Raw genomic sequence first — 17,500 nt, forward strand, 5'->3', positions numbered from 1 at the left:
CTGAGAAATGCGTCGTTAAGCGATGTCATCATTATGCGAACATCAGAGTGTACATACACAAACCTAGATGGTATAGCCGACTACACACCGAGGCTATATGGTATAGCCTATTGCTCCTCGGCTACAAACCTGTACAGCATGTTACTGTTCTGAATACTGGAGGCAATTGTAACACACATCCAAGATAGATGGAAGACGCGTTAGTTTTACTTTTGTGCTGTTCATGACGGCCATGTGTGTTGTTAGCAGCTGCTTACAATCTTCTCTCGCATCAATTTTTGAAACGTGAATAAATAGCGTTTGGATTTTATGAATAATCATTGCATCGATGTTATAACTTACAAATGAAGAAACGAGCACCTGTCATTTGTGTGATATATTTTCGGAACAGTGCGATTGTTTTTGCAACATAAAAAGCTTTACTAAAACTAATTTGTGTTTTAATTTTGACTGTAACAACGATTTATTCGTGGAATTTTTTTTAACTCAAAGGTAATTTACTTGCTAGAAGGTAAACGTGCAAAAAACAGGTCAAATAGGGTGAAAATAGGGGTGTGAGGTCAACATTGGGTCAGGTTGAATGCTGATTTTCTTGAATCCCGATTTAGCGCAACCCCGCTTTTTTCACGATGACATTTTATGGACCTCAACAATCCCGTTATAATAACGGGGCCACACTCGTTGTTTATCATTATCAAGTATTATGTACTGTACATAATTGTATGTGCTATACTGTACTTTTATATGACTGGAAGCGCTACGACATCACCAGGCGATAGGAATTTTTCAGCTCCATTATTATCTTATGGGACCACCGTCGTATATGCGATCCGTCGTTGACCGAAACGTCATAATGCGGCGCATGACTGTATTTATTTTTTCTTTCTTTCCAACAAATTCCAATCGCATTCCATTCCTTCAATTCTCAGCCAATCCTCCACATTTGGCATTGAGGTACCTTGGTCCAATTCACCCAGACTCTTTTTTTTCTTTTTTTTCGATTTAGGCCCTTATTCCAATATTATGGGGTAGGAGGTGAAACAAAAAAAAATTCGCACATTTTGCCATGCTATTCCCTTATATTTGAATCAACAGAGATGGAAATTGGCACGAAGATGCCTTCAAATAACTCGTATAAGGAAGCATGGATACGTTTTGTATTTGCCACTTTCAGGATTATGCAGTAGTCAAAGGTTAAAAGTTGTAATAAAATTTTGGTTTTCTACTTGCCAAGTCTTTCTCTCTCAACCATTGTGGACAACACCAGACACAAACATACCTTTCCTACAGAAAAAGCAACAGGGAAACATTGGTCCAGTGTCTTCCTTTCAATTTCACAGCAGTCAAAGGTCAAAATTGGTCAATGAATTAAGTGTTTTGGGCTTCCGAGCCTTTATATTTGCAGACGAGACCTGGCACCAAAATGCCTTGCTAAAACCCTTCAGAATAAAGCAGGTAATCATTGGTCTGGACATGTCTAACTTTTTGGATTGAAAGGGGAAAGGAGGGAAGGTGGCGTTGAAGGGGTGATGGGTGAGGGAGACTTTTTGCATTAGCTTGTGAAATGAGGAAATTCTAGTTTATTTCTAAATTCACTTTTCATTTTTTATCCCCCCTTCATGTGAAATTTTTATGAATATTTTCCATGAATTGTCATTCATGTGAACTCCTCTTGTCTCGCATTTCCTGTGCAGCCAAGCTAAGAGTCCTCCGCTTCCTGACTGACCAGTTTCTGGCTTCAACGCCCTCACGTGAAGAGCTCACCTCTGAAGGAACTATTCAATACGATGACCACTGCCGTGCCTGCCACCGCCTCGGCGATCTCCTCTGCTGCGAGACCTGTCCGGCCGTGTACCATTTGGAATGTGTGCGCCCGCCACTAGCAGAAGTGCCCGAGGATGAGTGGCAGTGTGAGGTTTGCACCGCGCACCGTGTACCTGGAGTCACAGATTGCTTGTCTGAAGTAGAGACGAGTATGCCATATGTTCGACACGAACCTCTCGGCTATGACCGGCATCGGCGGAAATTCTGGTTCCTCTGCAGAAGAATCATCGTGTGAGTGATAATGCCACTTCTGTTTGTGTTGACTGTGGTATTTTAATGCTCCCGTTGCCCAGCCAGTCTATTAAGTGTGTCGCCAATGATTTTGTGGAAAGTCTTGTTTTTGGAACCATCCCACATTAAAAAAGAAGAAACTTAATGATGTATTATTCAGACGTTTTGGGAGGGGCCATGCATTTTTTTTGAAGGGTTAATTGCAGAATTTTGATCCTTTTCCCTTTATTACTTTCTTTAAATGCACGTTTCGGTTTCCTTTCCTTTTGGCTGGTACTTTCCCACTGCATTTTATATTTCTTTGGTTGAGGGATTTTTTTGGTGGCCCAGCCTTTTCATACGTAGTCTTTTAGTGCCCACCCCAAGTTGCCCTAAGGGCGTTAAATCATCCACAAAGAGTGAAATGGTGTGATGAGTAGACCAGACCAAGAAGATTACCCCCTCTCTTTAGGTCATTTTAGGTCGGTTGGGTTTTTTTGTGTGATGTAACAATCCGAAGATTACCCCCTCTCTTTTGGTCATTTTAGGCCGGTTTGGTTGTTTGTGTGATGTAACAATCCGATGAGATGGTAATTTTCCAGAGATGACCTTGGTTTCAATCCAATTCCATCATACGAATGCCTTTGGCTGGACTTGTACCAACAACCTTTAGGATGCCACTGGGTGACTAACGGTACAGGCAAACAACAAACTACCAAGGAGCCAATGTTTCCGATCTGACAATCAACTCTGCCCCTCTTTTCGGCACATTAGTGCCTCATGCGTGCCTGGCAGCGGCCTACTCTTCCGTCTCCCCTCAAGGCTCTGCACATTGGCTAGCCCATTACTCTTCCTTCGAGATCACCCTCTCACTCCTCTCCTTCTTGGCATTGCATTTGAGGCCTTGCATTCGCCATCGGTATACTCACGTAGGGAAATCGCTGTGGAGTGCGACTGATGAGGGGTGTGGAGTGTGGGTGCGGGTCCACCGCCAGGAGGAGCATGGACTTTGTGGGGGGTGATGGTGAGGTTACCCAGGAATCGGTGTGGCCGTTTTGTCCTGCCCTTTCCTGTTGATTGAGCTTGGTCCTAGCTGAGTACTTTGTCCGAATCTCTTATACATTTGCAACCACGATGGAACTTTTTGACCGAAATGTGTGATTTTTTTATTGTGTGATGTAACAATCCGATGAGACGGTAATTTTCCCGAGACGACCTTGGTTTCAATCCAAATCCTTCATACGGATGCCTTTGGCTGGACTTGAACCCACAACCTTTAGGATGCCACTGGGTGACTAACGGTACAGGCAAACAACAAAGTACCAAGGAGTCAATGTTTCCCCCGCCAGAAGGACGTCAACTTTGTGGGGACTGGGGCGTGTTGGTGAGGTTGTCCAGGAACTGGTACATTCGTTTGTCCTTCCCTTTACCGGGCTTGGTTTTGGGTGAGATTGCTGCTCTATTGGTGCGGTGAGTGGCTTTGGTGGTGATTTGGTTGGCTGGTCTTTTTTTTTTTCTCCCCCCACCACCTTCCAATTTGATCTCAGAGGCACTGTAATGTGCTGCCAATTTCATACGATGGGAATTAAAGTAACAGCTGTTGAACAACGGACAATTTGTTATAATCGACAACAACTGATTAGAGTGCGTAATATGTCACGTGGCAGAGTGAAACTGTCGCAGGAAGTGCTGGTGAACATTGGCGTGAACAACATCGCACGATTGAGGACTCGTGGACAACGTGCAGGATGTCATATGCACAGACGAATTCATGTTGTGCAACCTCAGCCTCGCAAATATGGCAGTATGAATGCTCATAAGATAGACTGGACGGTACTAACTAATACTCGACAATCTCGATCTCATTTGCAATCTGGTTTACTGTCTGTGGTATTGTTCAATGCTCAATTGCTGAATAACAAGTTTAATGATTTTGAAGCGACTTTTTATTCTCAGTTTAATGATTTTCATTTAATTGCTGTCACTGAAACTTGGTTCTCATCTTCAAATCCTGCATGTGCACGTCATCTGCCACTCAGCAATTTCATTGCAACCACAATGACCGTTTTGGTGGAGGTGTTGCTTTATACGTTCGTGAGACCATTAATGTGAAGGAAAATTTTGGAGACCTTATTCCTTCACATCTTGAAATATTGTCGGTGCATCTTCGGTGTTCTGGTTATGTTCGATTGTTGAGAAACATTTTTTTGTTTGTGTTCTTGATTCACCACCTTGTTCACAGTTTAAAAATGAGCTCATTGATCTCATCATTACAATTGTTGATAATATTCGTACCACTTCGGATTATGCTTCTTTCATCGTTATGGGTGATTTCAGTGACCGAGATACGGGATCATTAACGCAACATACCTTATTGTCACAAAATGTTCACAAGGCTACTCGGGGTTCTGCTGTGTTGGATAAGATTCTCACTGATTTCGATGATAGTTATCATGATCCAGGTGTATTCGCTCCGATATCTACTCGTGATCACGCTGTTGTTATTCTTCATCAACATCAATTGATACAATCTGTTAAACCTCGCAAGATTTCCTTTTTGGCCTTTTTGGGATTCTTATATCCGTGCTTTGGGGCATTGGATAACACATATGAATTGGTCAGTGTTAAGCGAGTGTGACAATCCCAATAGTATGGCTGAACAATTCTCTCAACTCATTCATACTCGGTAAAACACCATTTTCAAATAATGACGTTCAAATGTCGGACAAATGATAAACGATGGATCTATAATGCCTTATGCACGTTGATAACACTGAACAACAAATTTCAAAAAATTTTTTTTACTGGAGATGTGTAAAGTGATTAAGACTAATTTGGGTACGCTGATTTCAAAAATCATAACCGTTTTGCTGTATCACGTCAGGATTTTCAGGAACAGAAATATTCCCATTGCCTAGAAGTCAGGATTTCAATGAAATTTACATATGTCTTTAACATGTCTATTTCGTACAATTGTTGTTAACTTGTGTTATATTTCTTTCTTTCAGATAAAGATGAGTAGGCGTTCCTGTACCAATCATCCTGACAACTTCTGTTATGTCTGTGGTCGGTATAGCAAAAAAGATCAACAGCAAAGTATATCTACAGCAGTGAAAATGAAGGCCGCCTACTTTCACTACTTCGGGTGTAAGGTGGGGGACCAAGAACAGAGCTGGGCACCACACATCTGCTGCACAAGCTGTCACACAACCTTGACTCAGTGGTTGGTGGGCAAGCGTGCGAGCATGCCATTTGCGGTGCCCATGATATGGCGTGAGCCGCAGAATCATCATGATGATTGTTATTTCTGCTGCACAAGCATCGCCGGCTTCAACAAGAAGAATAAAGGTCACATCAAGTACGCTGACTGCGTCTCTGCTCGTAAACCTGTGCCTCATGATGACGAGAACCCCGTTCCAACACCTCCAGCTGATCAGAACATAGCTGGAAGCAGTGGTGAAGAGGATGGTGATGATGAACCCTTTGAACCCGACACTCAAGAATCACACCTTCTGAACCAGGGAGACTTAAATGATCTTGTAAGAGATCTCTCGCTGTCAAAGGCGAAGGCAGAGCTGCTTGGATCAAGGCTGCAGCAGTGGAATCTACTTGAACCTAACACCAAGATATCCTTGTTCAGAGCACGTCACAGAGACATGGCTGAGTTATTTGAGATGGAAGACACGATGACATTCTGCAGTGACATCAACGGTCTGTTGAAAGAACTTGGGTGTGATCACGATCCTGCAGACTGGCGCCTCTTCATCGACTCGGGGAAGAACAGCTTGAAGGCTGTTTTGCTCCACAATGGCAACGAGAAACCATCAGTCCCACTGGCTCACGCGTTCGGCATGACAGAGACCTATGAGACTATGCGGCAGCTGCTTGATTCCATCAAGTACAATGACTTCAACTGGCACATCTGCGGAGACTTGAAAGTGGTGGCGCTGTTGTTAGGGCTGCAGTCAGGCTACACGAAATACATGTGCTTCCTTTGTCTCTGGGATAGCACAGACGACAAGAATCACTGGACGAAGAAAGATTGGGAAGAGCGAAAAGAGCATGTACCTGGTCGACACAACGTGAAGCATGTCGCCCTTGTCAACCCAGCCAAGGTTTTCCTTCCACCACTCCACATAAAGCTCGGCTTGATGAAAAGTTTTGTATGGGCAATGGATCTGAATGGGCGTGGGTTTTTATACCTCAAGGAAAAGTTTGGCAACACCTTGTCGGAGGCCAAGATCAAGGCTGGTGTCTTTGTTGGAGCGCAAATCCGACAGATTATGAAGGACGAAACTTTTCCGACAACTCTAAACCCCAAAGAGCTGGCAGCATGGAGGAACTTCAAAGCTGTGACGGACAACTTCTTGGGAAACGAGCGCGCGGACAACTATGAAGAAATAGTGCAGCAGCTGCTGGAGTCCTTCAGGAAACTTGGCTCCAGGATGTCCCTGAAAATCCATTTCCTACACCAGCACCTGAACTTCTTCCCTGACAACTTGGGAGCAGTCTCGGATGAGCACGGCGAGCGATTCCACCAAGAGATTTCACTCATGGAGACGCGTTACCAAGGGCGGCACAACCCGAACATGATGGGCGATTTCTGCTGGTTCCTGCATCGTGAAACTGACACAGAGCAGCACAAACGCAAAGCCAAATGCCTAAAGCATTTTTAATTACATTCTAGTGGAGTTTTTCTGTAATTTCTATAATTTTGAAGCATTCATGATGAAATAAATGAATAAATGAATTTTTATAAATTTCATTGAAATCCTGACTTCTAGGCAATGGGAATATTTCTGTTACTGAAAATCCTGACGTGATACAGCAAAACGGTTATGATTTTTGAAATCAGCGTACCCAAATTAGTCTAAATCACTTTACACATCTCCAGTAAAAATTTTTTGTTGTTCAGTGTAATACAACGTGATGCTGCTTTTAAATGGTAGAGATGATGCACATCACAGTTTACAAAATAAAGTGTAAAGAACAATAAAGTTTGTGAAAAGTAGTTTTTATACCAGAAAGTTTGAACACCTAAAACAAACAGAACCAGGTTCTCCCCCATCATGTGTTGCCTTCTTGGCTGCTGCTTGCATCATTGGTTAGGGGCGTGGCTATGCCGCTGATGCAGTGCCCCTATCACCAGTACACTGGTGCTCATTTCGCCGACCTCGGAAGGATGACAGGGTGAGTCAACCCCCTGGTGTTAATTCAGTGGAAACGGGGCTCGAACTCAGGATCATAGGATCCCAAGCCATCATCTAACCACAAAGCCAATGCCAGGATACAGAACCAGGTAAATGGCATAAACAAATCCGACATTTAACTGGTCTTCAAAAGCAATCATTTTCTCTTCCGGAAAGTAATAAATCATGATTTGAATCTGCGAATGAAATCGATTCACGTTTTGCCAAAATTTGCTCAGATTTACCTCCTCTGAATTTATCTCTATTAACTCCTTATTTGCCAGTATCTTCACTTCTTCCAATCATTGAGCAACTTTTGGCATTTAGTCGTTTAAGTCAACTCAACACGTTCAAAGCCGTTCATCCAGATGACTGTCCGACAAGACTCATAAAGGAACTTGTGTACGAGATGTCGGAACCACTTTACTGAAATTTTAAATTTATGCCTTAGATCTAGATGTTTTCCTCAAATTTGGAAAACTGCATTCGTATGCTCGGTTCCAAAGAGTTCACCCGTTATGAGTTGTGATCAGCTCTACCAGATCTCTATCACACCTATAATTGCGCGAGTATTCGAGGTGTTCCTTGCCGTTTGGGTGATGAGGAATATACAACATGGCATTGACCGCTAACAGTTTGGCAGCCTGAAAGGCAGTTCAGTGGTGCATCACTTGGTCAGTTTACTTGACAGCATCCACAGAGGAATTGACAAGTCTGGCAACTCGGTAAACTTGTGTACCATCGACTTTAGTAAGGCCTTTGATCATGTAAATCATACTATTGCTTATGAAAAGCGGATCCAACTTGGTGTTGATCGTGCGGTTTTGCCGACAACCTGTAGTTTGTTACTATTTTAAAAAATCACATCAATCACAAACTGTTCGATACCATGGATCAACATCAACTTATCTTGATCCAACACGTGGTGTTCCGCAGGGTACAAAACTAGGTCCGATTATTTTCTTGGCAATGGTTAATGATGCAGCTGTCACTTCAGCTAATCACTGAAAACGCATTGATGATCTTAGCCTTATCGTTGCTGTAACAGTCACATAGTTCACATTGATAGTCTCATGTTGATTATCTCACTGATTGGTGTCCAAGATGAATCCGAACCCAACTAAGTGTAAATTTGTGCAGATTCCATTTCTTCATCATTCCCCAACTCCGATTCAATTGGGGATTGATCATGTCCCACTAGAAACCGTCTCCTTTCTCAAACGGCTCGGCGTTATCATCCAGAATAATCTTAAATGGGATGAACAGGTTCATCGTCTTGTTGAAATGTCTCACGGCGACTTTATAGTTTGAACAAATTAAACAAAAATGGAGTCAAGGCTGATTATCTGCTTTTAATATATAAAATGTACATTCTTCCACTGTTTGAACTTGGGGCACCTGCGTGGTCTTCTGGCATGACTGTTACTCAAGCCCAATGTATTGCACACATTCAGAACAGAGTGCTATGCATGATTGCTTTTTTGAACATCTTGTCCTTTGGTGAACTTTTGAACACTTTTTATGTTGTCTCACTTTTTGACAGGCGGAATTTAATTACAATCCGCTTTGCTAAGCCCTTGCTTACCTCTAAGCGGCATCGCCATCTTTTGCCCCAATCTTGACTTATTTTGTCCGGTCATGGCTCAGAAACTTCCAACAACTACACGCGGCTCAAATAAGAACTCTTGAGATATAAAATAATCTGTTCCTTTTATGATTCAGCTCTTAAATGCTTGTCTTTGGATTATTGTATAATTTTAATTATTTACGATAATATATTATTTTCTGTTTGATTGTATTGTGTAATTCTTATTTGTCGCAGTCTTTTATATGTATGTATATTTCTTTTACTATTTTATTGTTTTTTACTTTGATGGACCTGAACTGTTTTGGTCCTTGGACTACTTGTTCGATGTCTTTTGAGTTAAACTGAAATTTGATTTAATTTAATTTGAAAGATGTGGTGGACAGGGATGAGTATCAGTATGAGGTGTGAGATAGTTGTGTTGGTGTAGGATGCTTTGATCCTTTCCATGCCCTGTGTGTGGGCTTAGAGAGGATGATGGAGAGGATGGTAGCGAGAGGCAGTTGTGGTACTACAGCACTCGTGCTCAGCTTGCTGAACTAATGGGGGTGCTGGATTCCACACGCTGGGAATCAGAACTCTGCCGTGCCCTTGGTGAATCACGTGAAGAGTTACATCGACACATGGATGTAACGGAGCAGCTGAGTGACAAAGCACGTGGATCCAACCGGTCTTATCTAACTGCTGTCAATGGTGAGCGAATATTCACTTTGCTGCAAAGAATATTTATTCAAATTGAAATATACATTGTTTTCATTGGGAGTCAAATTGTTATGGAGAAAAATATTACACTTGCCGACCTACCTACCTATCTATCACCCTTGGTGTGTGTGTGTGTGTGTGTGTGTGTGTGTGTGTGTGTGTGTGTGTGTGTGTGTGTGTGTGTGTGTGTGTGTGTGTGTGTGTGTGTGTGTGTGTGTGTGTGTGTGTGTTGTTTTTGACATTTTATTTTTTCACATGGTTGGGCCATACTCTCTGGCGGTAAACGGAGATTGTGCATTGCAGACCCTGTCTCCGGTAGCCATGCAGTCTTTTGACTCACGAGCTTATGGTAAATGGAACGTTGATCTGTGCTTTGGCATGATCTAATATCAATCATATTAACACAAGTTATCCTTCATGAATACCCAAACCAGTCCAATTATAATGTGACAAGGCTGGAAAGATGAGGCACAGATGGACTGCTCAAGGTAGAAATAATTTATTGAATAAATAAGGGGCCAGGAGGAGACTAACAAAAATGGTATGAATCCCCACACATAAGACAATCACACAATACACAAACTTTACGCAAATACAGTTACACTTGTTTTCTGAGATACCACAGTCGATCACTATTCACACGAACAAAGAACCAGGTAAGTGAGATGGGATGCTACAGGACACTAGAAGGCTGGGGGACGGTCCGATGGCATGACAAACTCATGTGGAGCTTGTTTGGGAGTGGGATGCAGCAGCGGTGAGCAAAACAGCCAGAGACAGTCTGGGACACAACCACACTGCAACAGAGAGGGTTAGAGCGAGCTGACACCAAGCTGGCGTAATAGCATAGTCACTGCCTCTCTCTCCCTTTAACAATATTTTTCCAGGGGCAGTTCTCCAAGCAGAATACTGCCCCCCCACCCCCTTGCCAATCAGTATCCACAATACTTGTGGCAGTCCTTTTCCAGCCAATCCTGCCACAGCACCCAACGAGGGGACCATTGACAAATCTTGGCTCTACCCACCCAAATGGCTCCACCCTTCCTCCCCGAGAGGTTCTGAGTCCAAGAACGGCTATTTCCACCAGCCCATGTTCTCAACACAATCCAAAGTTATCCTCATTTTCTGGCCTTAGCTGGTTCTGAACTTGGGACAACACAATTATATACACCTTATCTTCTCTAGCCACTACTAGTTACAACACTGTCTTGTAGCGGTGCACAAACACAGGATGCCTTATCCCTATCCAGTGTCCTTGATACAAGTACAAAATATATAACCTATGGAATTATCCGGATGGTGACTCAATCAAGTAACTACCTCACTCTGTGTGTGTGTGTGTGTGTGTGTGTGTGTGTGTGTGTGTGTGTGTGTGTGTGTGTGTGTGTGTGTGTGTGTGTGTGTGTGTGTGTGTGCGTGCGTGCGCTGTCCTCAATCCTCCAGCAACACCATGATGTATCTGTCACATTTCACTATAACGAATCGTCCACTGTAGGTTGCCCAAAATGCTACCGATTGATAAACCCAGATATAAAACGTTTTTAATATACTGTCGGACCCCACTATTCATTGAGGATATATTACTGGAAAATGCCACGAATGGCGGGGCATCGTTTCTATGGCAAAAGGGGGGGGGGGATAGGTTCTTTGCAGTTCGTGATTCATCAGGGAAAATAAAAAATCCCATGAAAAACTGCAAATACGCGTGCAAAAAAACCCGCGAAAAATCCGTGAATACGTTGTGAGAAACTATGAATTTCCCTGAGAAAAAATGTGAGAAAAAAAAATCACAAATACGTGAAGCACAGGGCCGCAAATGTAGAAGCAGGTCGCATTTTATTAACAGCGAATGTGTGGGGTCTGCAGATAGTGAATAGTGAGGTCCGACAGTATTTGATCAAAATAACATTTTTGTCATCTTTTTTTTTTTTTTCTTCACAATTTGCGAATAGTAATTGGTGTTTCTCAGTCGTTCATATTTTCTTGATCACTTTGAACTCGACTCACCTTTTGTTGTCTTTTTCTGGCATTCTCTAGAGGAGATCATGGAGAAACAGAAGGCAAAACGTGAGGCTGAGATGGAAGAGCTGAAACAGAAACTTGTGGAAGAATCTCAGAGGATGAGTGAACAAGGCGAGCAGTGGGAAGATAAATCCGCATTGATGGAAGGTGTGGCATTGATTTTTGACTGGGGGGAGGGGGGGGAATTAGTTGTGCCTATTTTCAGAATGGTTCCACGCGTTCACCTCTCGACTGTTGGGTCGGTCCTGAGTTCAATTCACATTGTGGTCTAAACTAATTAAAACTGCCTTTTGTGCGCTATGCAAACATGTGGAGTTGCATCCTGCTGCACTCCATTCGTTGAGATGTTTTGCAGCCTTTCTCAAATGCTTGCACTCTTTTGAGGACAACATTGCACAGCATATTTGGTACAGAGAAGGCCTTTGGCCTTGTGCCCTGGGTAAATTCTAAATTCCATGTTGAGGTCAGGAACCCTTCATGGTTTATAACACCAACGACCCCTTGAGGCTCCACAAATGGTGAACCAACAACCTAAAATTACAATGCAATATACAGCACTTGAAACCAATGGATCAATAGCTACACTTATAGAAATTGTGTCGACTTTCACATGTCATGTTAAATGTGTAAGAACAATGGCGAAAGTAAGAAAACCGTGTATGTATAGTCTGTTTACCTGTCTATCTGTTTCTCGATCTAATCTATCCAATGTATTCCTTTAATGTCTGGCTCTTTGACCACAGTGTGTCCTTTATCTTGGACTAAAATCGCAGTTGCCTGTCTCTCCATGTTATTTAATTTTATGTTCTCTGTACAGGAAGCCACACAGGTACATTGTTTGGAACACTACATGAGTTACATACAGGATGAGCTGAAGTGGAAACCATTTGAGGTTCAAGCGAGTCTGAGTTTTCATCCATTGAGTGAACTTTTTGACAAGCAAAGTTCATGCGAAGTTTGTTCAAAGTTAGTGTTGAAAGATTCGCAGAATTCATAACGTGCTGAGGGGTGATAAGAAACTGGGGGCACTTCTCCAAAAAAACCGTCTGTTTTAGGGCACGTTTGCACTCGTGTTTTTCCAAGCTTACATTTGTGTCTGAAACAAGTTTTTGTTGTTGTTGAAGAAAGTTTGCTTGAAACAGTAACACTGGTGAGCTTGCATGAAATAACTATTACATTTCATGTGGGTCATTCCATGTCAAATCATCAAAGAATCTGCCGTCATCTCTCAGATTTTTGTAAAACTTTGGGAACCAATTGGGACCCGTGGAAAACGGCAAGAACTCAAATATTTTTTCTAACAGCCTCTTAATTAGTGAGATACAGACTAACGAACTTTGGACTAATTAGCACGATGTCGCGAATTCAAATGGCCATATCTCTAAAAGTATAACACCTAGAGAGCTGGTTTTGGTGTCATTTTAAAGGTATTTTCATGCCCTATGAATTTGTCTGGGCAACATTTTCCTACCTCCAACCACAAAAAAGTTATCACAAAATATAAACTTCAATCGTGAATCTCCAAAAAATGTTTCCTTCAAATTTCCTCAAATTCATCCCAGAGGTACCTTATGATGTCAAGAAGCTTCCACATAAATTTTGTGATGGGCACTCCAATAGTTTCTGAGATATGAGCAATAATGTACATGTACATATGGCATATAGGTTCGAAAATCAGCATTTGTAATGTATTATACAATCAATAAGTGAGTTCAAGTACACAGTGTTCACGAACCTGACAGGCTTTCAATTTCCTCTTCAATGCAGCAACAGCAGCACTTGTTTCTTCCCCTCAGGCCCAGTTGAAAATGAAAGTATATGATACTTCAAAGCAATTGATGGTCGTTCCCTGTGTTCCCTGTCATGGCTAGGTTAGAATGATTGTATAATACATTACAAATGCTGATTTTCGAACCTATATGCCATACGTACATGTACATTATTGCTCATATCTCAGAAACTATTGGAGTGCCCATCACAAAACTTATGTGGAAGCTTCTTGACATCATAAGGTACCTCTGGGATGAATTTGAGGAAATTTGAAGGATACATTTTTGGGGATTCACGATTGAAGTTTATATTTTGTGATAACTTTTTTGTGGTTGGAGGTAGGAAAATGTTGCCCAGACAAATTCATAGGGCATGAAAATACCTTTAAAATGACACCAAAACCAGCTCTCTAGGTGTTATACTTTTAGAGATATGGCCATTTGAATTCGCGACGTCGTGCTAATTAGTCCAAAGTTCGTTAGTCTGTATCTCACTAATTAAGAGGCTGTTAGCAAAAATATTTGAGTTCTTGCCGTTTTTCATGGGTCCCAATTGGTTCCCAAAGTTTTACAAAAATCTGAGAGATGACGGCAGATTCTTTGATGATTTGACATGGAATGACCCATATGTGGCTCAACATAATCCAGAGGACTGATTTGTATCGCAAGAAACTTTCAACAGTGATCATCTTGAACCAGCTCCCTGAAATAATTAATTTAACTACTTCAAAAGTGGTTCAGTTCACCGATTGACTCAAATTATATTCCTCATTGAATTAAATGAAATATTGAGAAATTCAAACAAAGCTCAGCACTGCTAATTCACACAGCCATAAACAGGACGTTGATCTTCCCTCTCTTTTTTTGTTTATGTTGGTGATTGAAGCAGGGCCAATGAGCACATCCCTTTCTCTTTTGCAGGGGATGAAGTAGGAGAGGTTGTGGAAGTGACTACAGAAGTTTCTGTGGAAGAGCAAGGTGTACATTTGTCGCAGTTGGATGGAAATGGTTCCCTGCAAGACAATGTACACGCGAGCGAACAAGGAGAGAAAGTTAAAGATAAGATGGAAGGTCGTTTCCTTTTCTTTCTTTTTTTGTGATTTTTCTGAATTGCAGAGATTTTTTTTTCTGAATCAAAAATTTTGATAAGGTTTTATTCCTGCTCTTGCAGCATCCGAGGAGATAAGCAGCACTGTACATCCCGGTGAGGTCCAGAGACCCGAAGTGGCTGGACAGCAGGCTTCACAGCCCTCATCAGGCATCAGGACTCTCGAAGTAGCCTTGGATTTGCCTGATAACGTGTCTGTGAAATCGGATGTGAGCAGCCAGCAGGGTGGAGGTAACCCTCTGTATTATTGTAAAATAGGAAACTGAGTTCCTTCAACATCTTTGGGGATAACAAACAAGCCGCAAGTTAGGCAAAGTGCCTGTTTGTTACCTCTGCCACTGAAGGTGGAAGGAGATAATGTTCTTCCCATTGTCTGTCTGTCTGTTTGTTTATTTGTTTGTTTGTCTGCAGGATATCTCAAAAGATTGTGGACAGATTTGGATGAAATATAATGGGCAAGCTGGGTGTGTGACAAAAACGAACTGATTAGATTTTGGTGAAGATCTGGATCCGGATTCAGCTACTGGAATTTTTAAAGTGATTCTTCACCATTGAGGGATCGGTCCAAAAACGATATATAACAAGGATGTCTCAAAAAGTTGAAGATGGATTCGGATGAAACTTGGTGGATACGTCGGGTGTGTGACAAGGATGAATTGATTAGATTTTGGTGAAGATCCGAATTCGGATCTGGATATGAGAATTTTTTAACTTTTAAAGTTATTCTTCACCATTGAGAGATTGGGCCAAAAACGATACGTAGCACGATATTTCAAAGATTTCTTGGGCCCGATATGTTCGACTGGATCAGGCATTGCGTGGCGGAGGTATGCGCTCTCCCGAGTGCCTTTCGAGTTTGTTTTTGTTTTGCTTTGCTCTGCATTTGAAACATTTTTTTTGAAATTTTGTGTTGGAAATGATGCTCAAAACAATCTTTGGTGAAAGTCCACACCTCTTATTAGTGTATATTGGTCAGGTCTAACTTGATCGCCGAATGACTTTTGAGGTATTTTCTTCTCACGATTGTTTTGTGTAGTTGTGGCATAAATTAAAAATTAGTCACAACATTTAAAGTCTTGCGTACAAAGATTGACATATTTGAAAAAATAGTTTGTGACATGAAGGGGAAAAAAAAGTCATGTAGGTAAAAGGGATTTGTAAATTTAAGTGACAACTAAAAGTGCTGCACCTTAGTCCCACATTCATGACATGATATAGCCATGATGCCTCATTTTCCATGAAACTGGATACAGAAATGCCATTGTTTAATCCATAAATGTGTCCTTGTCATTGTCGTGTAAATAAATCCTTTTTTTTTCATTACCTTCTGTTTGCTCTTATCTATTAACTTGGTGGTGGCTTGACGGTTAAGTCAGTTGGCTTTGGATCTTAAAGGTCCTAAGTTCAAGCCCCAGCCGTGCCAAAATAACAAAAGACAGGTTGACTCAGCCTGTCATCCATCCGAGGTCGGTAAAATGAGTACCAGAGAAAAGCGTGTCAGTCGACTATCCTGTCCCCTCCAGTAGCAACCCCTCCAGGATTGTAACCCCGAACCAATGAAACTGCCCTTGTTGCCCTTATTCACCTGACGGTGTAAGAAGGATCATCCATCCATTGTCACTTCTCTTTAGCTTCAGACTCTAATGCTTCCTTCCCATTTCTCTCACCCTTCAGAGTCTTGTAGTAGTGTGAAGTCTGAGAAAGCATGTCTGGAAGATGGGCTTGCTGACCAAGGAACTAATAGCAACACAGGTAATCTAATTGCTGGCGACTGAACCTTTTGTTTCTTCGTTGCAGAAAAATGGAATCAGAAAATGTTTTATTTTAACGAACTATGCATTCATTCTTTCATGATCCAGGCTTTATTTACAAGGATATTGAAAGTTGATGGGAAGTCGAAGGCGACCATTTTTTATTTCTCAAATGTATACAGCACCGTTGGACTTCACAAGAAAAATGTCCAAAATCGAAAATGTGGCAGGAAGTGATTGTCGAAAGATGAATACAAGTGATATTTAGATAACATTGTTAGGATTAGATCATAAACTGTGTTCATAAAAAACACGTGAGACTGATTTCCTTTCTTTGCAACGGTTTATGCAGCGAGTGAGTCTGGGAAGGTGCAGGCGCCACAGCCCACACGCATGCTGACACGCTTGCGGAATCCTGAAAGCAAACTTAGCCAGCTGAAGAGTGCGCAGGCGGCAGCAGCCGTGCACGAAGCTAACAAGACGTACAAAGAAGGAAAAGAGGTGTGTTACCTTATACTGTAGTTTGTAAATTTGATATCGTGTATCATGTGTATTACTGTGATCTCGCAATCACCAGAATATGGTCCCACCCCCACCCTCCCTCAAAAATGTTTTAACTTACCCTCAATGCCTGTAACCTGCTACTTGCCCACCATTCATGTGCTATTCAGGTACTGGTGGTGGGTGCAACAGGAGAAATCTCTCGGCTAAATGTACGCAAAGACCTCGTCCTAAAGGCAGGCCCTATGCCATCTCTCTTTAAGCTGGGTCAGGAAGGAAAACACCGGGTCTACCAGAATCAGTACACCTGCAACGTTCTTGCGCTCAATAAGCACCAACACCGGGAAGAGAATGATAAACGTCGTTACCTTTCACACAAGTTCAGCCTTGGACCACCGCCTGTCACCGGCCCGGCCGCAATGACTAGCAGCAGTGCCGTATCAACGGCTGCGACACCTGGAGAGTTTCGTTGGGGTGGTGCGGTCCATGGTTCTAAGGCACTCAACATTTCCACTCTCCGGCTCACAATTATCCAGCTGGAGAATAACATCCCTGCCCCATTCTTGCATCCCAATTGGGCTGCGCACAGGTTGGTGACCAACTTTCATTAAAGTCGTTGCACCTCTCTGTTTTGTTCATCAGTTTACACAAAACTTTGATTAAATGAGCATGAGATTACAGTTGCCTGAAGATGATGCCTGTAGACCTTAAAATGTTTGAAACAGTTAAAAACATCTTAATTTAATATCCCATTGACCCCTTCGCATGATTTTATCACAAAAAAACAAACAGGACTACACTTAAACATCACAGTTTGTTTTTGTAATGCACTTTACAAT

The 17,500-nt window shown here is 42.1% G+C and overlaps 1 protein-coding gene across 6 annotated transcripts in view; it reads left to right on the top strand.

Moving 5' to 3' along the window:
• The window catches only part of BPTF (bromodomain PHD finger transcription factor), a 232,626-nt gene that overhangs the window by 55,966 nt on the left and 159,160 nt on the right, over window positions 1–17,500 (top strand). For all 6 annotated transcript variants that reach the window (XM_085892602.1, XM_085892604.1, XM_085892601.1 and 3 more), the window contains 8 exons: window positions 1,695–2,055; window positions 9,278–9,501; window positions 11,548–11,679; window positions 14,223–14,372; window positions 14,473–14,640; window positions 16,084–16,161; window positions 16,513–16,661; window positions 16,832–17,250. In XM_085892602.1, coding sequence (XP_085748728.1) covers window positions 1,695–2,055; window positions 9,278–9,501; window positions 11,548–11,679; window positions 14,223–14,372; window positions 14,473–14,640; window positions 16,084–16,161; window positions 16,513–16,661; window positions 16,832–17,250 — 1,681 coding nt within the window. The remainder of the gene's footprint in view (window positions 1–1,694; window positions 2,056–9,277; window positions 9,502–11,547; window positions 11,680–14,222; window positions 14,373–14,472; window positions 14,641–16,083; window positions 16,162–16,512; window positions 16,662–16,831; window positions 17,251–17,500) is intronic.

The sequence above is a fragment of the Eptatretus burgeri genome, chromosome 8 (assembly GCF_056783735.1).
Source record: "Eptatretus burgeri isolate ZD-2024b chromosome 8, Ebu_testis_v1, whole genome shotgun sequence".
Classification (NCBI taxonomy): domain Eukaryota; kingdom Metazoa; phylum Chordata; class Myxini; order Myxiniformes; family Myxinidae; genus Eptatretus; species Eptatretus burgeri.